At 34.8% G+C, this 20,783-nt stretch overlaps 1 gene segment (V, D, J or C); it reads right to left on the minus strand.

The window, feature by feature from the left end:
- Window positions 1-8,776: 8,776 nt before the first annotated feature.
- The window catches only part of LOC140327276 (Ig kappa chain V-III region MOPC 63-like), a 222,164-nt gene continuing 210,157 nt past the window's right edge, over window positions 8,777-20,783 (minus strand). The window contains 2 exon segments of the V gene segment in view: window positions 8,777-9,366; window positions 13,379-13,416. Of these exon segments, the coding sequence occupies window positions 9,038-9,366; window positions 13,379-13,416 (367 nt within the window).

The following is a 20,783-nucleotide window of genomic DNA, read 5'->3' on the forward strand; positions in this document are numbered from 1 at the left end:
AATATAATTATCATATCCAGGAGTTATTCCTAAGATGTACAGGCCCACATTATTAAACAACAAATTTCCATGCAAACAATTTTAACGCTTGTTGCATTGAAATACTGACATAATTAGAATGCTAGAGGGTTAAAGGACCAGCAAGCATTTTTTTTGGAGGGAGCATACAAATAGAATCAAAGAAATATGGTACGTCAAGGAGAAGATTCCCAGAAAGGGAAGGAAATGCTAAAACAATGTATGAGAACAGCTCTGAATGCTCTTCACAAACATCCCAAAATCCAAACCAAAGGAATATAAAAAGTTCAAAACAAGGAACAAAAAGATACACAAATAAAGTCTCACTGCAGCCTACACAAAAAATTAAAGACATTATACCATTACTACACAAGATGGCAGTTCCAAGTTCCACTTCAAGTAATAATGGTTCAGCACAACCAGCACCCCACTCTGATGAAGTTTCCACTATGTCGAATGGAACAGGTTTAGTTCCTCCTAGAGCCTCAAATTAAACTGAGATGCCTGCATTACTGGGAAATCCAGGCTTCATCATCACATACACCCTCGGTTTCACCTTTTTTTTATTATTCATTAAATTATTCATATTATTTTCAAATCTCCAATACAAAACAAAAAATACATAAAGCACAAAAACACATACTTCCAACACACAAATTTCATATCTAACAATCAATGCCTACCTGTAATGCGCCTGGGCACACAAACCACTACCGACTCCAGATATACTTGAATAAGGTTTATTCAGAATGGTACAGCACAGCAAGGGTTAAGTCCAATCAAGCAAGGTACAGAAGGATAAGGCAAAAGCAGGTCAGTAACAATCCGAGGTCAGGGCAGGCAGCAGGCAGAATGGTCAATAACAATCCGAGGTCAGGGCTGGCAGAGTTCAATCAGAGTTAGGTTCAGACCGGGTCACTGAGGAGATGACAAGCAGAAGTTTTAAACACACAAAGACACACCCAAGCACACTGTGGTAACAGAGGCTATAGCGGGCAATGGGGTGATGGACAGGCTCTCCTTAAATAGCCAGGATGACCAATCACCTTGCGCCACCTGGCACTGTCTGATGGGAGACTGAGTAAATCCCCTGCAGCTGATTGGCCGCAGGGAATTCAAACTAACTATGCCCCTGGGGCGAAGCAGCCGAGTGCCACGCCCTCGGGGGGTACAAGAGGGACGCATGGTAACACGCGCACCTCTTCCCACAGTACCCCTAGGACGTGCACTACTTTGCACTTGCACAGTGCTGGGAGCAGGAACCACATTCAAAGGGATGCAAGGGCTGCTGCCTGGCTGATCAGTAATTAGTCCAGGGCGGATCCCTCCGCCTGCAGAGACAGACAAGCTGTGAGCAGGGGAGCAGCCTTGGTTATGCTGCTTGCTACTGAGGGGTCTCCCTCTGTGGCTGGGAACCCCAGGGACACCGCAGGCTCGCAGGGCGGGTAAGTTCCTTACACTACCCAATAATTTCTTGAAACATTAATTGTTTCCATTCTCTATGAGCCGTGTTGAATATTTAATATTTATATTTTTTTCTTGATTATCTAATCCCTTGTCAATAAAGATATACCACCCCTTGAAAAATCTGGTTATTTGTTTACCATCTATATTTTCTGCTTCACACCTTTCAGTATTAAACACTTTTATAGGAACATTATTACATTTTGTGCTGTTCAAAGCGTTGGCCAGATCTATTCTGGTAATTTCATATGTCTAGCTGCCAATAAACCTATTGTGATTTATGCTTTGTATTTCAGGTGTGTATATAGAGAGATCACATTCTCCCAAGCTCCAAACAAACACAGAATGAAGGCAGACGTATACTTTTTTTTGTAATATGATATAATTCATTACATTCTTCTAAAATTCTAATATTAAAGGACAATTGCATAAACTGTGTATTAAAGTAATACCTTCAGTCCCACATTTCAAGCAATGATACTTTCCCACTATTTGACAAATATACCCTATTAATCTTGCTTGGCTTGATGGCATCAATTTAAACTGAGTTTCTCTCCAAACTTCATTTACCACATACTTTCGCACTGATATATAACCTCGTAGAATTTGATCAACCAGATCTGGCATTGGGAATTCTTTTTGCCAATTCTGTACGTTTGTTGAGGATAGTGGTTTTTATAAACACTGCTTGGCAAAATTGATAATACAATGAAACCGAGTGAGAGGACATAGTGAGCAGGTTATCAAAATAGTTTTTCGCAAAGGATGCGGTTGTGGATATATTGCTGTCAGAGATTTATAATAGTTACATACTTGCAAGTAATATAACGGATGAATCACCTTAAGTGGCAAGTCATAATTGCTCTGTATACCATCTCTAGAGTAGATTTGAAGTGTAACTTCATCTACCACATCCCCCAGGTTCTCAATACCCCTTCACTTATGGAACACCTTATTCAATTGTTCCGAGAAAAAGCTAGGGTTACCTACGAATGGTAAGTATCTAGAAACATTGATAGGTAAATTTTATCTTCGTCCTATTTCTTGCCAAGGTAATATTGTGTCCATAATTAAAATATTATTTTTAATTTCCTTCGGAAGTTCGCTAGTTTTGTGATGTAAAAGAGCTCTCAAATCCCATAGATTTACTAAACTTTGTTCCAGTTTATAATTTGAATATCTGGAAGTGCCTGTCAGCCCATTTATTACATAATGTGTCAAATAGGCCAAGTTATACAATCTTATGTCTGGGAAATTTGTTCTACCCTCCACTTTACGCAGGCATAATTTAGATATTGATATTCTCACAGTTTTCCCCTGCCATAAAAAGATGCTAAATGGTGCAGTAAGTATTTTAACATCTCTATGCTTAAGTAATAAGGGTATAGTCTACATAGGATACAACATCCTTGAAAAGGATGTCATTTTACCAGCCAGCATCTACCAAAGAAGGAAAGTGGCAATCGACCCCATAAATTTAATTCTCGTGATATTTTTTGGATTAGCGGTGAATAATTTAGTTGGTATAGTGAGGATGGCAATTTATCAATCTTAATCCCTAGATAAGCTCGAAATGAGTTGGATATCTGGAATGGGGTTTCATCTTTTTTAAGAAAGCTCACAAATCCCATGACTAATGTCAGGATCAAAGAGGGACTATGTTTACATGATTCCCAACATCAGCAATTAAATGTATTCAATTTATCTAAATATCAACTATCCAATAGAGAACTAGAAGTATTAAAACTAGATCTGAGCTTTTGTCAACCAGACCAATTAGATAAATTTGAATTTTTTAAAAGATTTACATCTTTTGCTAGAAAATTGTTATATAAAGTACTCTTTGACAAAGAACCACAAATGGAGGACCAAGCAGAACAAAATTGTGAGGGATATAACAGTGAAAATTTTAGAACCCTAAGAAACCTAATGAAATTATGGGAGGAAAGAAATGTGGAGGACCTTCCTGAGCAGGAAAAATCTCTTCTCTGGAAAGTGAAGATTACTAGTAACTCTTTAAAACAGTAGAATTACCATAATGACAGAAAAAATTATCAATAAACCAACAGAAGTTAACTAAAATTTGTAAATGAGTTCTAGTATTGTAATCAAACCATCAGACAAGGGTGGTAATGTGGTAATTCTGGATAATGAAAATTACAAACAGATGTGTCTGAAATTTTTAAAAAATCATGAGTGGTATAGAAAAAAATAAATCTCTCACATTTAGGTGTTTGGGGTGAATACTACACACTAATCACAAAGACTAAAAATTAAGGTATAATTGAGAATGATGTGTTCAATTATCTCAATATTAAAAACCCAAGATTACCATTGATTTATTCATTACCGAAGGTGCAAAAAATTCTGATTGACCCTCTAGGGCCAGCCAATTAGTAGACAATTATTAAGACCTTATGTCTGTGGGCTGCCTTCTTTTCTGAAGGATATGCCTGACCTATTGAATGTTTTGGAGGATATCTTCATACCTAATGATTGCTTATTAGTAGCAATAGACATTGAAGTAATATATTCAAGTATACCCTATGATAAGGGAATATCAACAGTTAATGAGTTCCTAAGTGAAACAATAATATTAATAATAACACCTTTAGTTTACACATGGGAACATGCCACAACATCAACACAAAAAGAAGTGAGATTTATAGCTTTGGAACAAGTATATTGTGACCCAAGGATAGAAGTGACTGGGATAAGCCTATGTATTTGCTCATACTTTTTTTTTTTTTCTTAAGAGCTGGTCTTGAGTTCTTATCTGGAGATGACTCCAGCGTATACGGTGTATAGAAGATAATAATACTTCTCTAGAAACCTCTCACACAGTATGCAGAACATTAACAATTTGTAGTGTCAGCATTGTTATCTCCCTGTATTGGTAAATACACAAACACAAAAATGAGCTGTGAAAAAAATTAGTAATATAGATGGACATTTTGACTTTAACCCTCCTAGAGGTATTCCCGAGTGTGACTCAAGGTAGAATAAAGTTGCTAAAAGTGGTAACCCCGAGTCACACTCGGGGTATGTAAACCTATGGGAAGGTTAGTAAATAGAGGGCTTACATGATCTGCCGGCGTCCCGCGCTGTCCAGCGCTGCGGTTTCTGTCTTCTTTCTTCTTCCTTCTTCCTCCTTCTGCACCCGATGAGTCACGAGGTAGTTCCTGGTGACGTCGGTGCGTGTGTACGTTGCCGGCGGGGTGGGGCGGGAAATTCAAAATCCATTTGTATTGCATTCAATACAAAATAATTTTATTGAATGCAGTACATTGGATTTTTAGGTGTAAAAGCAGTACATTGTTTTCAAGAACATTTATTTTATAGTATATATAATAGTATGAGTACAATGTGTATTTTTTTTTATTTAAAAAAATCTATTTTTTTTTTAAATATATACTTTTTTTTAATTTATTCAATTTATTGTTTTTACATGATTTTGTGTTTCAAACTTTATTATACTCATACTAATATAATATACTGTAAAATAAATTTTCATGAGAAACAATGTACCGCTTTTAGACATATAAAACCGGAAAGAAATGAACTGCTAGGGAGGTTAAACACCAAAAATTCCCCTGTTTTTGAACAAGGGTCTGATTTGGAGCATTCATTTGCAAAGAGTCACTGAAGCAGCCATGGTATTGTCAGTCTTATGGAACCCTTTTGCATCTAATCCAGAGTTTCCAGGTCTTTTAACTGGCTCAACTCCTAAAATCTATTGCTTTCCTGAGGAATACCTCCCCCTTGGGGTACAGCAGAATCCAACCCCTTAGATCTGGCCTGTGCCATATTTCACCATTCATTGTTTCTACAAACCTTATCTTTTTCACCTTTTCACACAATTTGTTGCCCACGCACAGTGCTGAGTTGCAGCATTACTATGAAAGTTTACCCAAAACACATTTCTTTATTGGAACTGTAAGTTTAGGGGTGGCAAAGTCTGAATAATATTGGATGTCTATCAACCAGACAGTAAGATCGCCTTTGACTGACTTGTTGCAGCTTCTGATGTCCACTGTGAGAAAGCTAACACTGGCAATTTTAGTACAGTAGATGAATGTTTACAACTATCCAAGACTAAAGGTAAGTCTGGAGTAAAACCTAAAGTTTGATGTCTATAGTTATTCCTCCATAAACCAAGCCATAGTATGGGTATATTTACCCAAATTCTCCTTCAGACCTTTGTGATATTCCCTATACTGTTGTTAGTTCTCCATTCTGTACCGTCATCCCATAAAACTGACCTGCACATGACATTGCAGGATAGGAATAGGTGTAGGAAGTACATACAGAAATGAATGCAGTTTTCGGTGTTCCTTAGATTTGAGGGAAAAGGTCCTGGGATATTTGCAATCCTCTTTGGGATCTGGGTCCAGCATGTATTGGAAGAAGTGTAGACCTTGCATGCCATTCTTTGAGATTCAGCTCAGGTTTTGATATGGGAACTTTACTATACTGGACATGGAATCTACCTGTCTCAATCACTAAAATGATTAATTTCCCAGAAGACAGAAGGTCACACATCAGAATGGATTCTGATGGTCTCAGGTTAAACTAGGCTTATGTTTGCATTGATCTAAATCAGTTTTTTTATCATTAATATAAAATCAGCACAATAGGTAATCAATTATAATGTATTGATTTGTAATCAAAATCCATATATCTTAACCCCAAGGGGATAAATTCCATTATCTGCATTTTAATGGCTCTCTTCTCCTTATCCAAAACGATCAGCTTATCTAACCAGCCATTTTTTCGTCCATTGCAAGCAGAAGTTACTTACTATCTTCTATCTATCGATGACCAAGCATCAACATTACGTAAATAAATAGACATTAAGAATATTTGTAATAATTTCCTGTATACTGTTGTTAGGACTTTTTGTTAGCACAGTACATAAATCCTAATAATATTTGACATGTTTCCCAACCTCCTGATGAAGCCCAGTAGGGCGAAATGCGTCTGGAATAAGAAACAAATTACAGTAACATTTTGCAAGGATTCACCAGCACAAATAGATGCTATTGTCTAGCTTTGAAGACAAACCCCCCTCACTGCATGACGGTAATGCAGATGGAGGAATGGTCCTACAAGTATGCTACTATAAGAATGTACAATTTCAATTAATTACAATTATTTATTGCTAGGGATTACTTGAGCAATGAACAATTTACACCTGTCAAGTCAGATTAACCTCCCTGGCGGTCTGAACAATAGGTATTTTTAAATGTCAAAGCGGTACATTTAAAAACACAAAAAATAATATTAAATACTTCTAAGAACGATTTTTTAGAAATTCATTCCACGTTTGTTGGATCACCTAAATTTTCCCATGATAGTCTATCTTCTTCAGTCGGGGAGAGCTTTAATAAATTAGGCCCAATGGGTCACGTCTTGATTCACACCCCTTATACCTCCTTTTGATGCCTAATAAAAATTTGTTTGATCTTTGTCTGACTGATGTTTCCTGTTTCCCAGATGATAAAATTGTCCAGCTAAGGATATCCAACTGATAAGATTGGACCTTCACTTTTATTCAGGGTTTCTCAACCAGAGTTCCTCCAAAGATTGCTAGGGGTTACTTGAGCAATGAACAATTTACGCCTTTTAGGTCAGTTTAGCCTCTCTTGCGGTCTTAATCATAAGTATTTTTAGGTGTCAAAGTGGTAAATTAAAAAATTTAATTATACCTATTTTTTTTTTTTTTCCGCCTGGTCACAGCCGCACGATCCCGCCCCCTACCAGCACGCTCACGTGGCGTGGTGCGGTCAGCATCTGCATCCCCTGGCCTTGTGTCCCCAACGTTCACACTGTGAACATTGACTGTGTTGCCTGAAGTAGCGAAGTAGATGCCATCGCTGGAGGACGCAGCAGGCATTGCTGAAGGTGCATCGCTGGAGGATCCCCCACGCACGCGGGGATCAGGTAAGACCTAAAAACTCCTTTGCAATTCCACCCATATGTGGCTTGGGGGTTACCACTTTTGGTACTGAAAATTAACCCCGAGAATACTCAGGAATACCGTCAGGGAGGTTAACTGACACCAATGAACTTTTTGGCTATCTGTAAGGATGACATTTCTCCCAAGGGCCATGAAGCCATGAAGGAGGCATTACTACTAACCATCACACTAATATACTGTAAGTTGTGGATATAGTAATTATAGGAGGGGTTTCTTGAAGACTGGAAAGTTGTTTCAAGGGTTCCCTGAGTTATAAAGTTTGAGAAACATTGCCTAATCATTTATTGCCAGGGATTGGATCACTAATGTGATATTAACCTAAAGCTAAACTCCAACTTGCATGTAAAAAATTCTTCAATATCCACAAAGGAGATAAATTAATTTTTTAGGCACCAAATACTTTGCCTAAGTTACTTTGCCTAATTTAAACCTAAATTAAACATTTTAAAGTAACTGTGATGTTATCATTGTGCTGTGCATAATCTGTGCAGAAAACTGAGATTTTTGAAGCACTCAACAGGTCCAGTCACTATAGTCTGCCTGTAGAAAACTAAACGGGGGGCAGACCAGTCTCCCTATACACAGAGGGCAAGCAGCACTGAATAGTCTGCATTATAGGAAGTTCTTGCACAGAGACAAAGCTTTATGCTGGACTGCTGCACAGATGCAAACCTGTGAAAATATACAGAGTTCACCAACGTTCAAATAACTGTAATCATTGTTCAACTGTATTCAAATAATACACTAGTCTCTTGTATATAGGCTTTATTGTATTGTATGTAGGCAAAGTTTTCTTCACCTGGAGTTCAGCTTTAAAACTTACTTCAAGTTTTTATTGTTCTCAAGTGGTTTGGTTTGCAGTAGTTAATATGTTAGGACACATGTAGTAAATTAGGCCATAATAAAATTATAATATTGTGTATATATATATATACAGTTGACAATCGAAAATTCCGTCAATCGGAGTGCATTTTCAAAACAGTACACTGTTTGTAGTACACTGTTTGGCCACTTATGTTTTGATGGCGCTGTTCTGCAGAAACAGCTGTTAGGTCTTGCTTGCTACACTAAATACACCTTGAGTTGTCCCTGCTGCCTGCAAAATGGCAATAGATAATATTAATTATCAGATCATCTCTTTAATAAATACATTATACAAAATATTTTTACTGTGGGTTCTGCAAAATAATTTTAAATGTCACCTTGTGGTTTTAGACTTTGTGAATTGATATTAATATTATTTTTCAAATAAAGCATGTAAAAAACTGACTTTGCAATATTAATATTAATAATAATGATAATAAAGCAAAAGAATGAAGCAGAATAATTTTTATTTATTTTTCTGACATTTTAGGACAAAAGCAAAAACATACATACTTTTTTTCCTTTAACAGATAAAAAAGCTTTAAATGACAGCTAACATTGCATGTGCCATATTTGATCACAAGGCAAAAACAAAAAAAATCAGTAATATGTGATAAATCAACATAATGTATGGAATACTTTAAATAGAAAAACAATGGAGAAAATACTCCTATGTTTTTGATTTGGGTAACTTTAGGTTGTTATTGGACCCTAAGCAGAACATTCTGAAACATTATATTCTTTCCTCAGCGGTGATGTTAGGGTTTGATGTTTGACCTCACAGGCATAGTTGGAATGTTTTTTATATTCTGAACTGGTCATAGTAAGCATACTGCTCATACTGTAAGTACTATCAGAGCCTTTGCTCGGTGCACTGGTGCTAACACCATTTTTTATGACTTGGTTATCCACTTTCCATTCCACTTGAGCATTTAATGGATAGAAGCCAGTTATTAAGCACACAACAGTTACTTCCTCTTCGTTCAACTGATCCCGTGGGGGAGGGAAGATGGATGCCTTAGGAGGGACATTTTCTCTTTCTGCAAAAATGAAAACAAGGAAATATTTTAAATTAGAATTTACAATTTAGTAAATTTCCATCCATTTTGTACTAGAGGTCTGTAAGCATGGAAAATACATTGTGCAATGCAATCAGTTTTTTTTTTAGCATATTGATAACACCAGTTTCTCATTTTTTGATAATGTAGCCATAATTACACTGATAAACTGCATAACATATACAACAATAACGATGCCAAACTTATAGAATATGCACAAAAACCTGGGATGTAGATAGGATCTTGGTTGTTCTGATATAAAAAAACATAAATGGGGACATTTGACTCTTTAAAGACCCATGTTTTGCCCTATATTCACTGTCAGTGACTGTCTCGCTTTGCAAGGAAGCTCCTATGGGTCTGTTGGTAGTGCACACCATTACTTTTAAGAACACAATCAAATAAACATAAGAAAAGCCTATTAGAGTCATGTGACTGATGTGTCAGAATCATGTGACTGTCCTGTCAGAATCATGTGACTGATTAATCTCCAATCACAGAGTTCTGCCTGTTGTATATCTACTCTCCATTATATATGAGCCCCTGTGTCTATTTGAAGATGGGTATGTGTCCATTATGAATTTTTCATTTTTGCAAAAGTTGCATCATCTTTTAAATTAAACCAATGCTCTAAATGAATTTGCTCTCTCTCTCTCTCTCTCTCTCTCTCTCTCTCTCTCTCTCTCTCTCTCTATATATATATATATATATGTATATATATATATATATATATATATATATATTATTATTTATACTATAATTGATATTGATATATATTACTACCACATGTTTATTTATGTTTGAACTATTAGGCTAACTTACTATAGGATGTGATTATTCACATAGTCGCTTACTGACCATGCGGCTGATTTTTCTAAAAAAATGTGTTAATATTCCATTTAATTATCCAGTCATGTAAAAAGCAAAAAGGTAAACAAAATCTGGGTTTTCATAATATTCTAAATATCCAATTGTATGTAATGGACTTTTTTTTGCCAAAACAAGAATTTTCCATAAACGTGATTGGATATGAACACTGTGCTATATTTTCTTACAACATGGAGACTGCACACTAGGCAAAGCTGTGTTCACTTGAATACCCAAGGAAAAGGAAATTAAATAACATAATTTTTACTTGACTGGATGATGGCAGCTTTATCACATTTATTAGGCTTAAAATAGCTTAATAAAGGGAACAAAATCAACCCCATTTTCTCTCCAACCTTAGAAGAGGTGAATTGTCATTTTCTTAGGTACTACTAGGTGCTGTCCAGGGAGTGAAAGCAAATAGGATGAACTGTCTTTACTTGAATGCCAACATTTGTTTTTGAACGCTAGAATTTGGTCAAGCTCACTAAATAATGTTTTCAAGTTAAGAAATAAATAAAAAATATGAAAATATAAAATGTAGAATGGTATAAACTGTAACCTCAGCCCCTTAGTCTTCAAAGTCAGATATTAAACTATTTTCATAGTGATTATCTATCTATCTATCTATCTATCTATCTATCTATCTATCTATCTAGCAAAGGTTTTTTCTTTCGTTCTGTATTTCTATCAGTCTGAACGGGTATGTATCAGTTTTTGATCGACTCATTTTTTGTATGTATTGAGAATATAACTTACTAAAATAATCAGTTAGTTTTTAATGAGATACCTTATCAATTAATATTCTATATAACATTATAAGATTTATTTACATTGACTAATAGTGATAATTAAATTGCCCACTAAAATGTCAAAGTCTTTGTTCAGACTCATGTAAAATATTATTTAAACATTTTGATAAACATATAAACTTACATTTCAATCCCATCCTTAAGTCATGTTCCAAAGTACCACAGTAATTCTTTTAGTTACTTCCCATTACAAATACTCAGTATATAACTATAGTGGTTATACTTCAATGCATGATGCCCCTGCTATATGACAACACTAAGATTCCATTATTTTGTATAATATTTACAAAAAAATGAAACAAATGAAATATTATATATACTTACGTTTGATAACTAGAATGGAGAAAAGTGTAAAGCAGATATTTACCCTTTACATACTGCTCAAAAAACGTAACTACAGTGAGCTCAGTTGATCTCTAAAATGCAAAGTCCTTGTATTTTTATAAATAAACTTATATAACATATTTATTTTATAATCTTTTTTATAAACTTTTCAAGTCTCATTTCAAGTCCAAAGAAACTCCACACTAAGTTACTTCTCCACTAATAATCTTTTTTACAAATACTAACGTTATATATTGATAAATAAATATGCCTTTTTGACAGAATCTCTGTTTTGTTTTGTATGAAATATTAAATAAAAACCTTTACTAACTTTACTAACAATTAGTTACTCAACTATTGTATGAAGGTTGCCACTAAATTTTTTTTAGTGATAATGCTATGAATCTAAATGTAACATTATAAATACAAAAAGGAAAAAACTACAAATGTAAACTATACTATATATAATATACACTATATAGTATATATAAATACATATAATCTCAACAGTGGTCTTCTGGCCAACATGTGACTTATATAAATATTACATACAAAATAAAAATCAGGCTACTTTTTTTTTTCAAAGTCTATCCTATTTCTTGTACCAAAAAAGTAACATTTTTAGATACTTCCCTCTACAAATCATAATTATTAAATTACAGTGAATACATTATTGGGGTTAAAACTATTTGACAGCAGTAAGCCACCAATAAATTATACTGCAAATAATAAATTCATATAAAGGAGATAAAGTGTACCACAATTCCGCTATTCACCCTGCACAAAAACCATCACTGCTCTCACCTAAGCTGCCCGCTGGAATATCAAAGTCTTTGTCCTGACTGATATAAAATACTACATAAACATTTTCAAAGAAAAATAATAAGCTTACTTTATTTTCTTTTCTGAGATAATACAATAACTTTATCAGTTACTTACTTTTACAAATATTTATTTATCTATCAATGTAATATTTAAATAAAATATGGAACAAAATATCTGTATTTAAAATATTAAATAAACCCTTTTACCCATACTTACTCAAACATTTAAAAAATGATGTTACTGCTTTTTGACAGTGGTAAAATTCTAAAAATCTCAATTTCACATTAGAAATACAAAAAGAAAATAACTACAAAAATTTTTTACTTACGTTTGATCTCAAGATTGGTTCCCCCACTAAAAGTGAACCACAGTGACTAATTCCCCTATTCACCCTGCACAAAAACCTCCACTACACTCACCTAAGCTGCCCACTGGAATATCAAAGTCTTTGTCCTGACTCATATAAAGTACTAAATAAACATTTTTAAAGAAAAATAATAAGCTTACTTTTTAAATCGATTTATTTTCTTTTCTGAGATAATGCAATAACTTTATCAGTTACTTACTTTTACAAATATTTATTTATTTATCAATGTGATATTTTATTAAATTATGTCACTGTTATGGAACAAAATATCTGTATTTAAAATATTAAATAAACCCTTTACCCATAATTACTCAAACATTTAAATAATGATGTTACTGCTTTTTTACAGTTGTATAATTCTAAAAATTTAGTTTCACATTAGAAATACACAAATAAAATAACTACAACAATTTTGTACTTACGTTTGATCTCAAGATTGGTTCCCCCACTGAAAGTGAACCACAGTGACTAATTCCCCTATTCACCCTGCACAAAAACCTCCACTACACTCACCTAAGCTGCCCACTGGAATATCAAAGTCTTTGTTTTGACTCATATAAATTACTACATAAACATTTCAAAGTAAAGTATAAACTTACTCTTCAATCCATTTTATTATGTCACTGGTATTTATTTAGAATACTAAACAAACCTTTTACCCATCTATAATTTCTCAGCTATTATGGTCATATTTTAATTAATGCTGTCACTCCTTTTTTAAAGTGGTATAATGCTAAAAATCTCAATTTCACATTAGAAATACAAAAAAAGAAAATAACTACAACATTTTTGTACTTACGTTTGATCTCAAGATTGGTTCCCCCACTAAAAGTGTACCACAGTGACTAATTCCCCTATTCACCCTGCACAAAAACCTCCACTGCAGTCACCTAAGCTGCCCACTGGAATATCAAAGTCACATTAGAAATTCAAAAGGAGAATAACATTTTTGTACTTTGGTCTCAACATGTGTTCCCACACCAAAAGTGAACCGCAGTGACCAATTCCCTATTTACCTTGTACAAAAAGCTGGACTATTTTCCTGACTCATAAAATATCACATAAAATATTTTCAAAGTAAATTATGAAAATATTTTAAATCTTACTTTAAATCTATTTAATTTCTTTTCTGAGATAATATTACAGTACATTTTTCAGTTACTTACTTTTGCAATTATTTATCTACTAATGCCATATTTTATTAAATTATGTCCTTGCTGTTTAACAAAATATCTGCATTTACAATATACAGTCCTGACTCATAAAAAAAACCACAGAAACTTTTCAAGTCTGTCTTATCTGAGAAATAATTAGAGTGACTTTTATTAGTTACATTTCTTTACAAATATTTAATTTTTCATCCACTGATGTCATATTTTCATAACCGATGTTACTGCTATTTAACAATATATCTGTATTTAAAATAATAAATAAACTTTTTTAGCCATACTTACTCAATAATTATGGTCACATTTAAATAAATGCTGTTACTTTTTGACAGTGGAAAGATGCTATTAATTTTAGGGTAATATTATAAGATACAAAAGCAAATTAATAACATTTTTGTACTTATGTTTGATTTCAACATTTTTCCCCTAACTCCCTGTACGAAAACCTTCACTGCTGTGAGTTAAGCTAGCAACTTGAATGTCAGAACTTGGTTTATATTATAATTTGTAATTCATACTGGAATTTTCAAATCCATTATATTGTTTGTCCTGAGACAATACTACAATAACTAGTTAGATACTTCCCTTTGCAAATAATTGATTATGCACCAACACGTCATATTTTAAAAAAAAATGTCACTCTTTTTTAACAAAATATCTGTATCTAATTATTGTATAAACTCATTTACATATACTTAATTAATCAGCTATTATCACATATATAATAAATGCTGTCATTGCTTTTAGACAGTGGAAAAATTCTATTAATTTTAGTTTACATTAAAAGATACAAAAGCAAATTAATACCAGCATTTTTGTACTTACATTTGGTTTCAACATAGGTTCCCTTGCCAAAAGTCCACCACAGTGACTAAGTAATTATACATTTTACTTATATTATACTTTTTAATTTATACTGGAATTTTTTTTCCAAAATGAGCAGTGATATTTTTCAAATGTCCAAACTTCATCAAATTAAACATTTTCTAATTCATACTGTACAGTAAAGCTAGGGTATAATAACTTATAATAATGCTAATTTCATATATTCTCAACAGAATCATTTTAATATGAACCTGATAAATACAAAAATTGATACTATGCTATAGGACTACAAAATGACAAGACAGTATAAATCTTTACACAAAACCAGACATTATTTAGGCACAAATATAACACATATACCATTATAACACATGGGTAAAAAAAAACATAAATGAGATCTGCAAGAAAAAATCTGATGAAATACAGAACAAGATACTATGGAAATGCTATATTTTCCCAGGTACTTACGTTTCACTTCTAATGTGGTTCCTGCACCGAAAGTACGCCACAGTGATAGAATTAAATTGTGAAGCTGTACAAAAACATTCCTGACTAGGTAAGCCTAAACTACATGGTGCGTAACACTAATATTCACATCACTGGATGAATTAACGCACTTCAGAGTCAGTCGGGTATGAAGCTAATGCAAAGTAATTCTTCTTTTAGAAATGACCTTTTACTTGAGACACACAAAGAATAGAAAGCTTGAAGTCATAACTTCCTAATTTTTTAGCAAGCTTTGGATACATTATGCCTCACATTGTCTATATGCATTTAGTACCAGAAAAACTAGTTTGTTCTCTATTGATGCAGCTCACATTAAATTAAAATGTTTTTATTTTTTCTGTAGCAGCATATGAATGAAACATATGCCTATCTATCTATCTATCTATCTATCTATCTATCTATCTATCTATCTATCTATCCACGTTTTAGGTTCAAATCAGTTGAAGCCTGAAGTAGAGGGTTGCCTTTTCAAAGCAATAGAAGGTTCAATAGTTTGGTTGGGAGGTGAAAAATAATGGTGTATTTCAAATTAAAGCGGAAGTAAGATAAAAACAAAACAAATGACACCTTTATTTCGGCAGATCCCTTGATGGTGCTGATCCTTCTTGCGATCCGGTCCTGCATTATCCCGGGATTCTTCTTCGTCCCTGTGCAGAGGAAACGCAGGGCGCCACCATCCTCTGCCACTACAAAGGCGTGAGATTGGCTTCTCTTTCCTCTTGAAGGAAAACTTGCCCTTTCTGTGCATGCTTCAGATCGGGGCATGCACAGAAGGAGCAGCCAGAACCTCCCAGGATGAGTGACTTAGATATCCCAGGAGGCTCTGTGTTCCCATTAAATCTTGCTCCCACGGCTATCAAGACTTAAACCAAGACTGCACCTTATTTTTTAAAGGTTGTTGCACTTAAAATAAACCCAAGTTTAGGTACACTTTAAACACTTTTAACAAACACCATTTCAGTGTTTTGTTTTCTTCTTGCTTACACCCCAAAAGTGTGCATTTCCTACCTCTTCTCTAGGTATTATACACAATGGCCCTGATTAATTAAAGCTCTTCAAGGCTGGAGAGGATCCACTTTCTTCAGTAAACCTGGGTGATCCAGCACACCTAGAATGGATTGCTTAAAAGTAATTTGCTATTTGTTAGAAAATGTTTTAAATCCTGGACTAGATCCATTCAAGGTTTTCTGGATCACAAAAGGTTCACTGATGAAAGTGTATATTCTCCAACTTTGGAGAGCTTTAATAAATCAGGCAAAAATGGATCTGATTTATTAAAGCTGCCCTAAAGAAAATAAGTGTCATTAAAGAACCCTGGTGATCCAGCAAACCTGGAATAGATTTCTTAAAAATCATTTTCTATTAGGTGGCACGTTTTCAATCCTGAACCAGAACCATTCCAGGTTTGTTGGATAACGTGGATTCTTCCATAATAATCTGTCTTCTCCAGATTTGTAGAGCTTTAATAGGTGATAAAGGTATAAAGTATCCCCAAAGGTCAGAGGAATGACTGACCACTACAGAGGTGAAAGTGAAATCAGAAGAGAAGGGAGTAGGCAGAGAACTCAGCAAGCTCTGGATGAGCTTCTCCTTTTCGCAACATGTTCTGCAAATGTTACCAGGAGCAACTACAGACTGGGCAGGAATGTAGTGTGTAATGGAAGAGATTTTGTGTGGTGAATGGGGGATTAGTATTTGCGGGAGGGTGCTAGTTGGCAGAAAGGTATAGTTTCGGAGGGTAGGGAAATTTAGAGTCAGTGGTGCAGGAGGGTGCAGTGTTTGGGTGGCAAGGAGATTCAATTGAAAAGATATTTTATTATTTTCCTTTAGGCACTAAAGCAAAAGCTGCCTAATACTTCAGAGAAGCTTCCCTAACTCCAACTATATATTTACTTTCCAAATAACTTCTAATTCACTCACTTCCCATGTTAGTTCAAATGCTTTGCATTTGTACCTTACATTTTTATATATAAATGACACCCTTTTTTAGTTCTAAGGTTTTGAGTATAAGGACATAAAAAAGTATATGGCTGAGTCAAAATGCAGAAATGTGTGTGAAAATCACAGGAATTGAGATTGTAAGTCATCAGCAAGTGTGGGCACTACTATAAAATCAGAAGTTTTGGAAGTTTGACCATTCAGGAGTGTGTTAACAAAATGCCAATGAGAGAAGACATCAGCAATTATCTTTGAGAAGCAATTGTTGCTGCAAACAATTTGAAGTCCAATAGTAAGAAAGATTATTCATAAGGGGAAAACTATAAAGACTACCAATCTTCCAAAAAATGGACATCACGCTAAATGTTATTATGTAGTATTTATATTGTATTATGTTAATATGTAAATGTAAATGTTGGGGCTAAATGCCCCCATGTCAGACTAAACTATGTTTAAAGAAAAAGCAAAAACCCCAAGAGAAACATTTTAGAGTCTACAGGCATCAGTTACCATGGTAAATTTTAAAGTTCATTACAGTACAATTAGAAAACGATTAAACAAGAATGACTTGTTTGGAAGGGCTGTCAAGAGCAAGCCTCTTCGCTCTAAAAAGAAAATGGCAACATGGCTTAGGTTTGCAAAGTTGCATCTAAACAAATTTCAAGACTTCTCAAGCAATGCCCTTTGGATAGATGAAAAGTGGAAGATGTTTTGCCACAAGGAACAGTGCAACTTTGGCAAAAGCCAAACAAAACATATAGGAACAAACACCTAATACCAACTGTCAAGCATGGTGGTGGACTGGTGATTATATAGGTTTGTTTTACAGCCACAGGACCTGTGGACATTTTGCAGTCATTAAGCTACCCATGAATGAACTTGTCTGCATATAAAAATATTCTAGAGTCAAATTGCTTCTCCATTTTTTAAATGTATGTATGTATGTATATATATATATATATATATATATATATATATATATATAAATAAATATATAATACATATATGTGTGCATGTACATAGTGTTAAAGAATATAGGATCAGAGGTTGCGGTCTTTGTTATTGTATATTGGAGGGATCACAGAAACAGTAAGGGTGGCCGAAACTGGCGCATGACCAAATAATACCAGACAATTTATATCTCCCTAATTTTGATGATTTGCCTGGGTTTTACCTATTCTGCACCCATGAACCAGCCTGGCAAGCACACCGTTACCAAAGCCATATCTGACAAAATATTGTTAATTGGTGGGGAGCTCTCTTAACAGGCAGTGGGAGCTATTTGTTGTAGTTTACCATGATAACACTGCAGAACCATATTGTAAATTATGGGAAGGACTTCACATTAGCTTGTAGGAGGAGGGGGGAGGAGGGAGGGGGGCTGAACAACCGTATGAAGATCATATTGATCAAATATGGATCAGGAATTTTCAAGTTTCCAATGATTTACTATAAGCTAAAAATTAGGAAACCTTACTAAAAACATCAAATATTAATGTCAATTATCCAATTATGTAAAAAGCACCTGCTCAAAATTGGGTTTCATAATGGACAGGAATTTGCTTTTTACATAATTAAAGTGATAATTCAGATTTTAAATTAAGATTTCTAGCTCCTTTTGTAAATGGTCATATGTAAAATAAAATAAAAGAGACTAAATGATATAACAACTGAATATTGATACACACCTGCGAACAAACAAAAAAAAAAGTCTGTGAGTTCACTGGTGTGGGGATGCAGATGGTATAGCTATAGAGGCTATAGAGGTATACCTAAATCTAGGAAACAACTTGTACCCAGCAAGGGCCTTACTATAAACCATTCCCAATTTGCAAACTTCAATCAAGTTGGTGCTGGGGATATCAGGATATCAGACAATCTTTGTTGGTAAAAAAGCCAAAGGTTAGGATATATTGCAGTGAACAGAATCAGATGCAGGCAGGAGTCACTAATGGTAGTCACAGGAGGAACAGTGAAACTCTGAATTTCACAAATGGCAGTAAGTTGGCCATGAAAGACACATCCAAATAAACCTGCCCAAGTTTTTCTGAAAAATCACAAGCTGGCCATGTGAAAGACCATAAATGCATTGGTCATCCATATAACTGAGTGTAGCAAATGGGAAATATACTGTACATATATATTTTCTAAATCAGAATATGTGTAGCACCTACCTGCTCAAAACTGGCAAAATTCAATAGGACCTTGGTACAGTCATCTTCAATCAGAAACTCCAGATGTCTCCAGATCTGGTCTTGGACACAACAACAGACTTGAAGTGCAGGAAACAGCAGGTGCTCTGTAAAAAAAATGCAGAGAGGATGATCTATGAATAATACTCTGCAAAAGCAAAGCATGATGGTCGGTCTCTGCATGTTTGGGATGCATTCATGCAATGTTGGTGATTAGTTTGAAATTGATACACTGCTTATACAGGAAGATTATTTTCCATTACATTTACAAGCAGTTTTAAAAGTAATATTACAAGCTGTTTTATCTCTATGTTCAAATGACGATCTATGATAATTAATCATTCTTTATTTGTAGAGAAACTATGGTCTAATTTTTCTTACATATTTGAATTGCCTGAAATCAAGTGTAGGTTTCTGAGAAAGAATAAAATATTTAGGTTTTGCCTAAAAATATGAAACAGATTGTTTTCTTTAGTCTTGGAGATTTTTATTAAATCATGATCATTGGCTTTGAATTTGATTGGAGTTCTTGTTGGGCTTAGTTTTTGCCTGTTAGTGGTATGTTAAACTTAATCTGTGTGAGAGGTAGGGGAAGTACCTTGTAGGTTGTATGTTACCAGGTCGCTTGTGTATGCGGGATGTTAATAGGTCATATTATGTACATATGTAAATAAATGTTAACGTGTGCTGGAAAAAGATGCATAAACAATGGTTTTATTGATGAAGTAATTAACTAACAAATCTCACCAGACTGTGGGTTTTTCAGTTAGGAATACATCAATATAACAAAAAAATAGGGCAATACATAGGTGGTGTACTATATGCATGAAGGAATTCTAATTTCCCAACACATTTTGCAGGAGTGCTTCTTCAGGGGATATAAGATCGGTGGAAGTCAGACAACTCACAGGGTAGGTCATAAGAGGAGATTAATGCATTGGTGGGCTAGTCTGAGTTATGCTTATGCTGTGAGGCAGTCATTCCATGGACTTGGAGGTTCTAGAGGATATCAGCCAGAAGGGGGAGCTCTGCCTGTGGAGGAGGGTCATGCTTTTACCTAATTTGTGGGGTCAAAGTGACCTAGTGGAGTGGACCCGGATGTATTCAGGAGCTGAATCTCCTCTGCGTGTGTGCTTGAAGGATGCCATGTAGCAGTTAGCAGCTTTTTGGCTGTGTATTGGTGAACAGATTTATGGATCTATACACCAGCACACAGCCGACCTCACAGACTGACTGCGCCTGTAACCATGATTCTGATTTTGCAATTTTTTTTTGGATACCTTGTGGACTGGCTACCCATTTTTATTCTAGACTTGCCTCAGGAATTTTGGTACTGCATTATCTGTGGGCTCCGGAACCTCTCTCAGTCCTTCGCCAGATGCCACCCTTGCACACAGAAGCCCTGGGGGCAATTGTGTGCTAGGAAAATGCAACTAACCTCCGGAAGCCAGGGCTTGCTATATGGTACACCCTCTGCCAGAGAAACTTTCAGGTGAACACCAAAAGTTTGATAATTTTATGAATGCATGCATGTTAAATTTCCGGCTGCTGCCACACTAATCTGGCACTAAAT

Source organism: Pyxicephalus adspersus, chromosome 3 (assembly GCF_032062135.1).
Source record: "Pyxicephalus adspersus chromosome 3, UCB_Pads_2.0, whole genome shotgun sequence".
NCBI classification, from domain to species: Eukaryota; Metazoa; Chordata; class Amphibia; order Anura; family Pyxicephalidae; genus Pyxicephalus; species Pyxicephalus adspersus.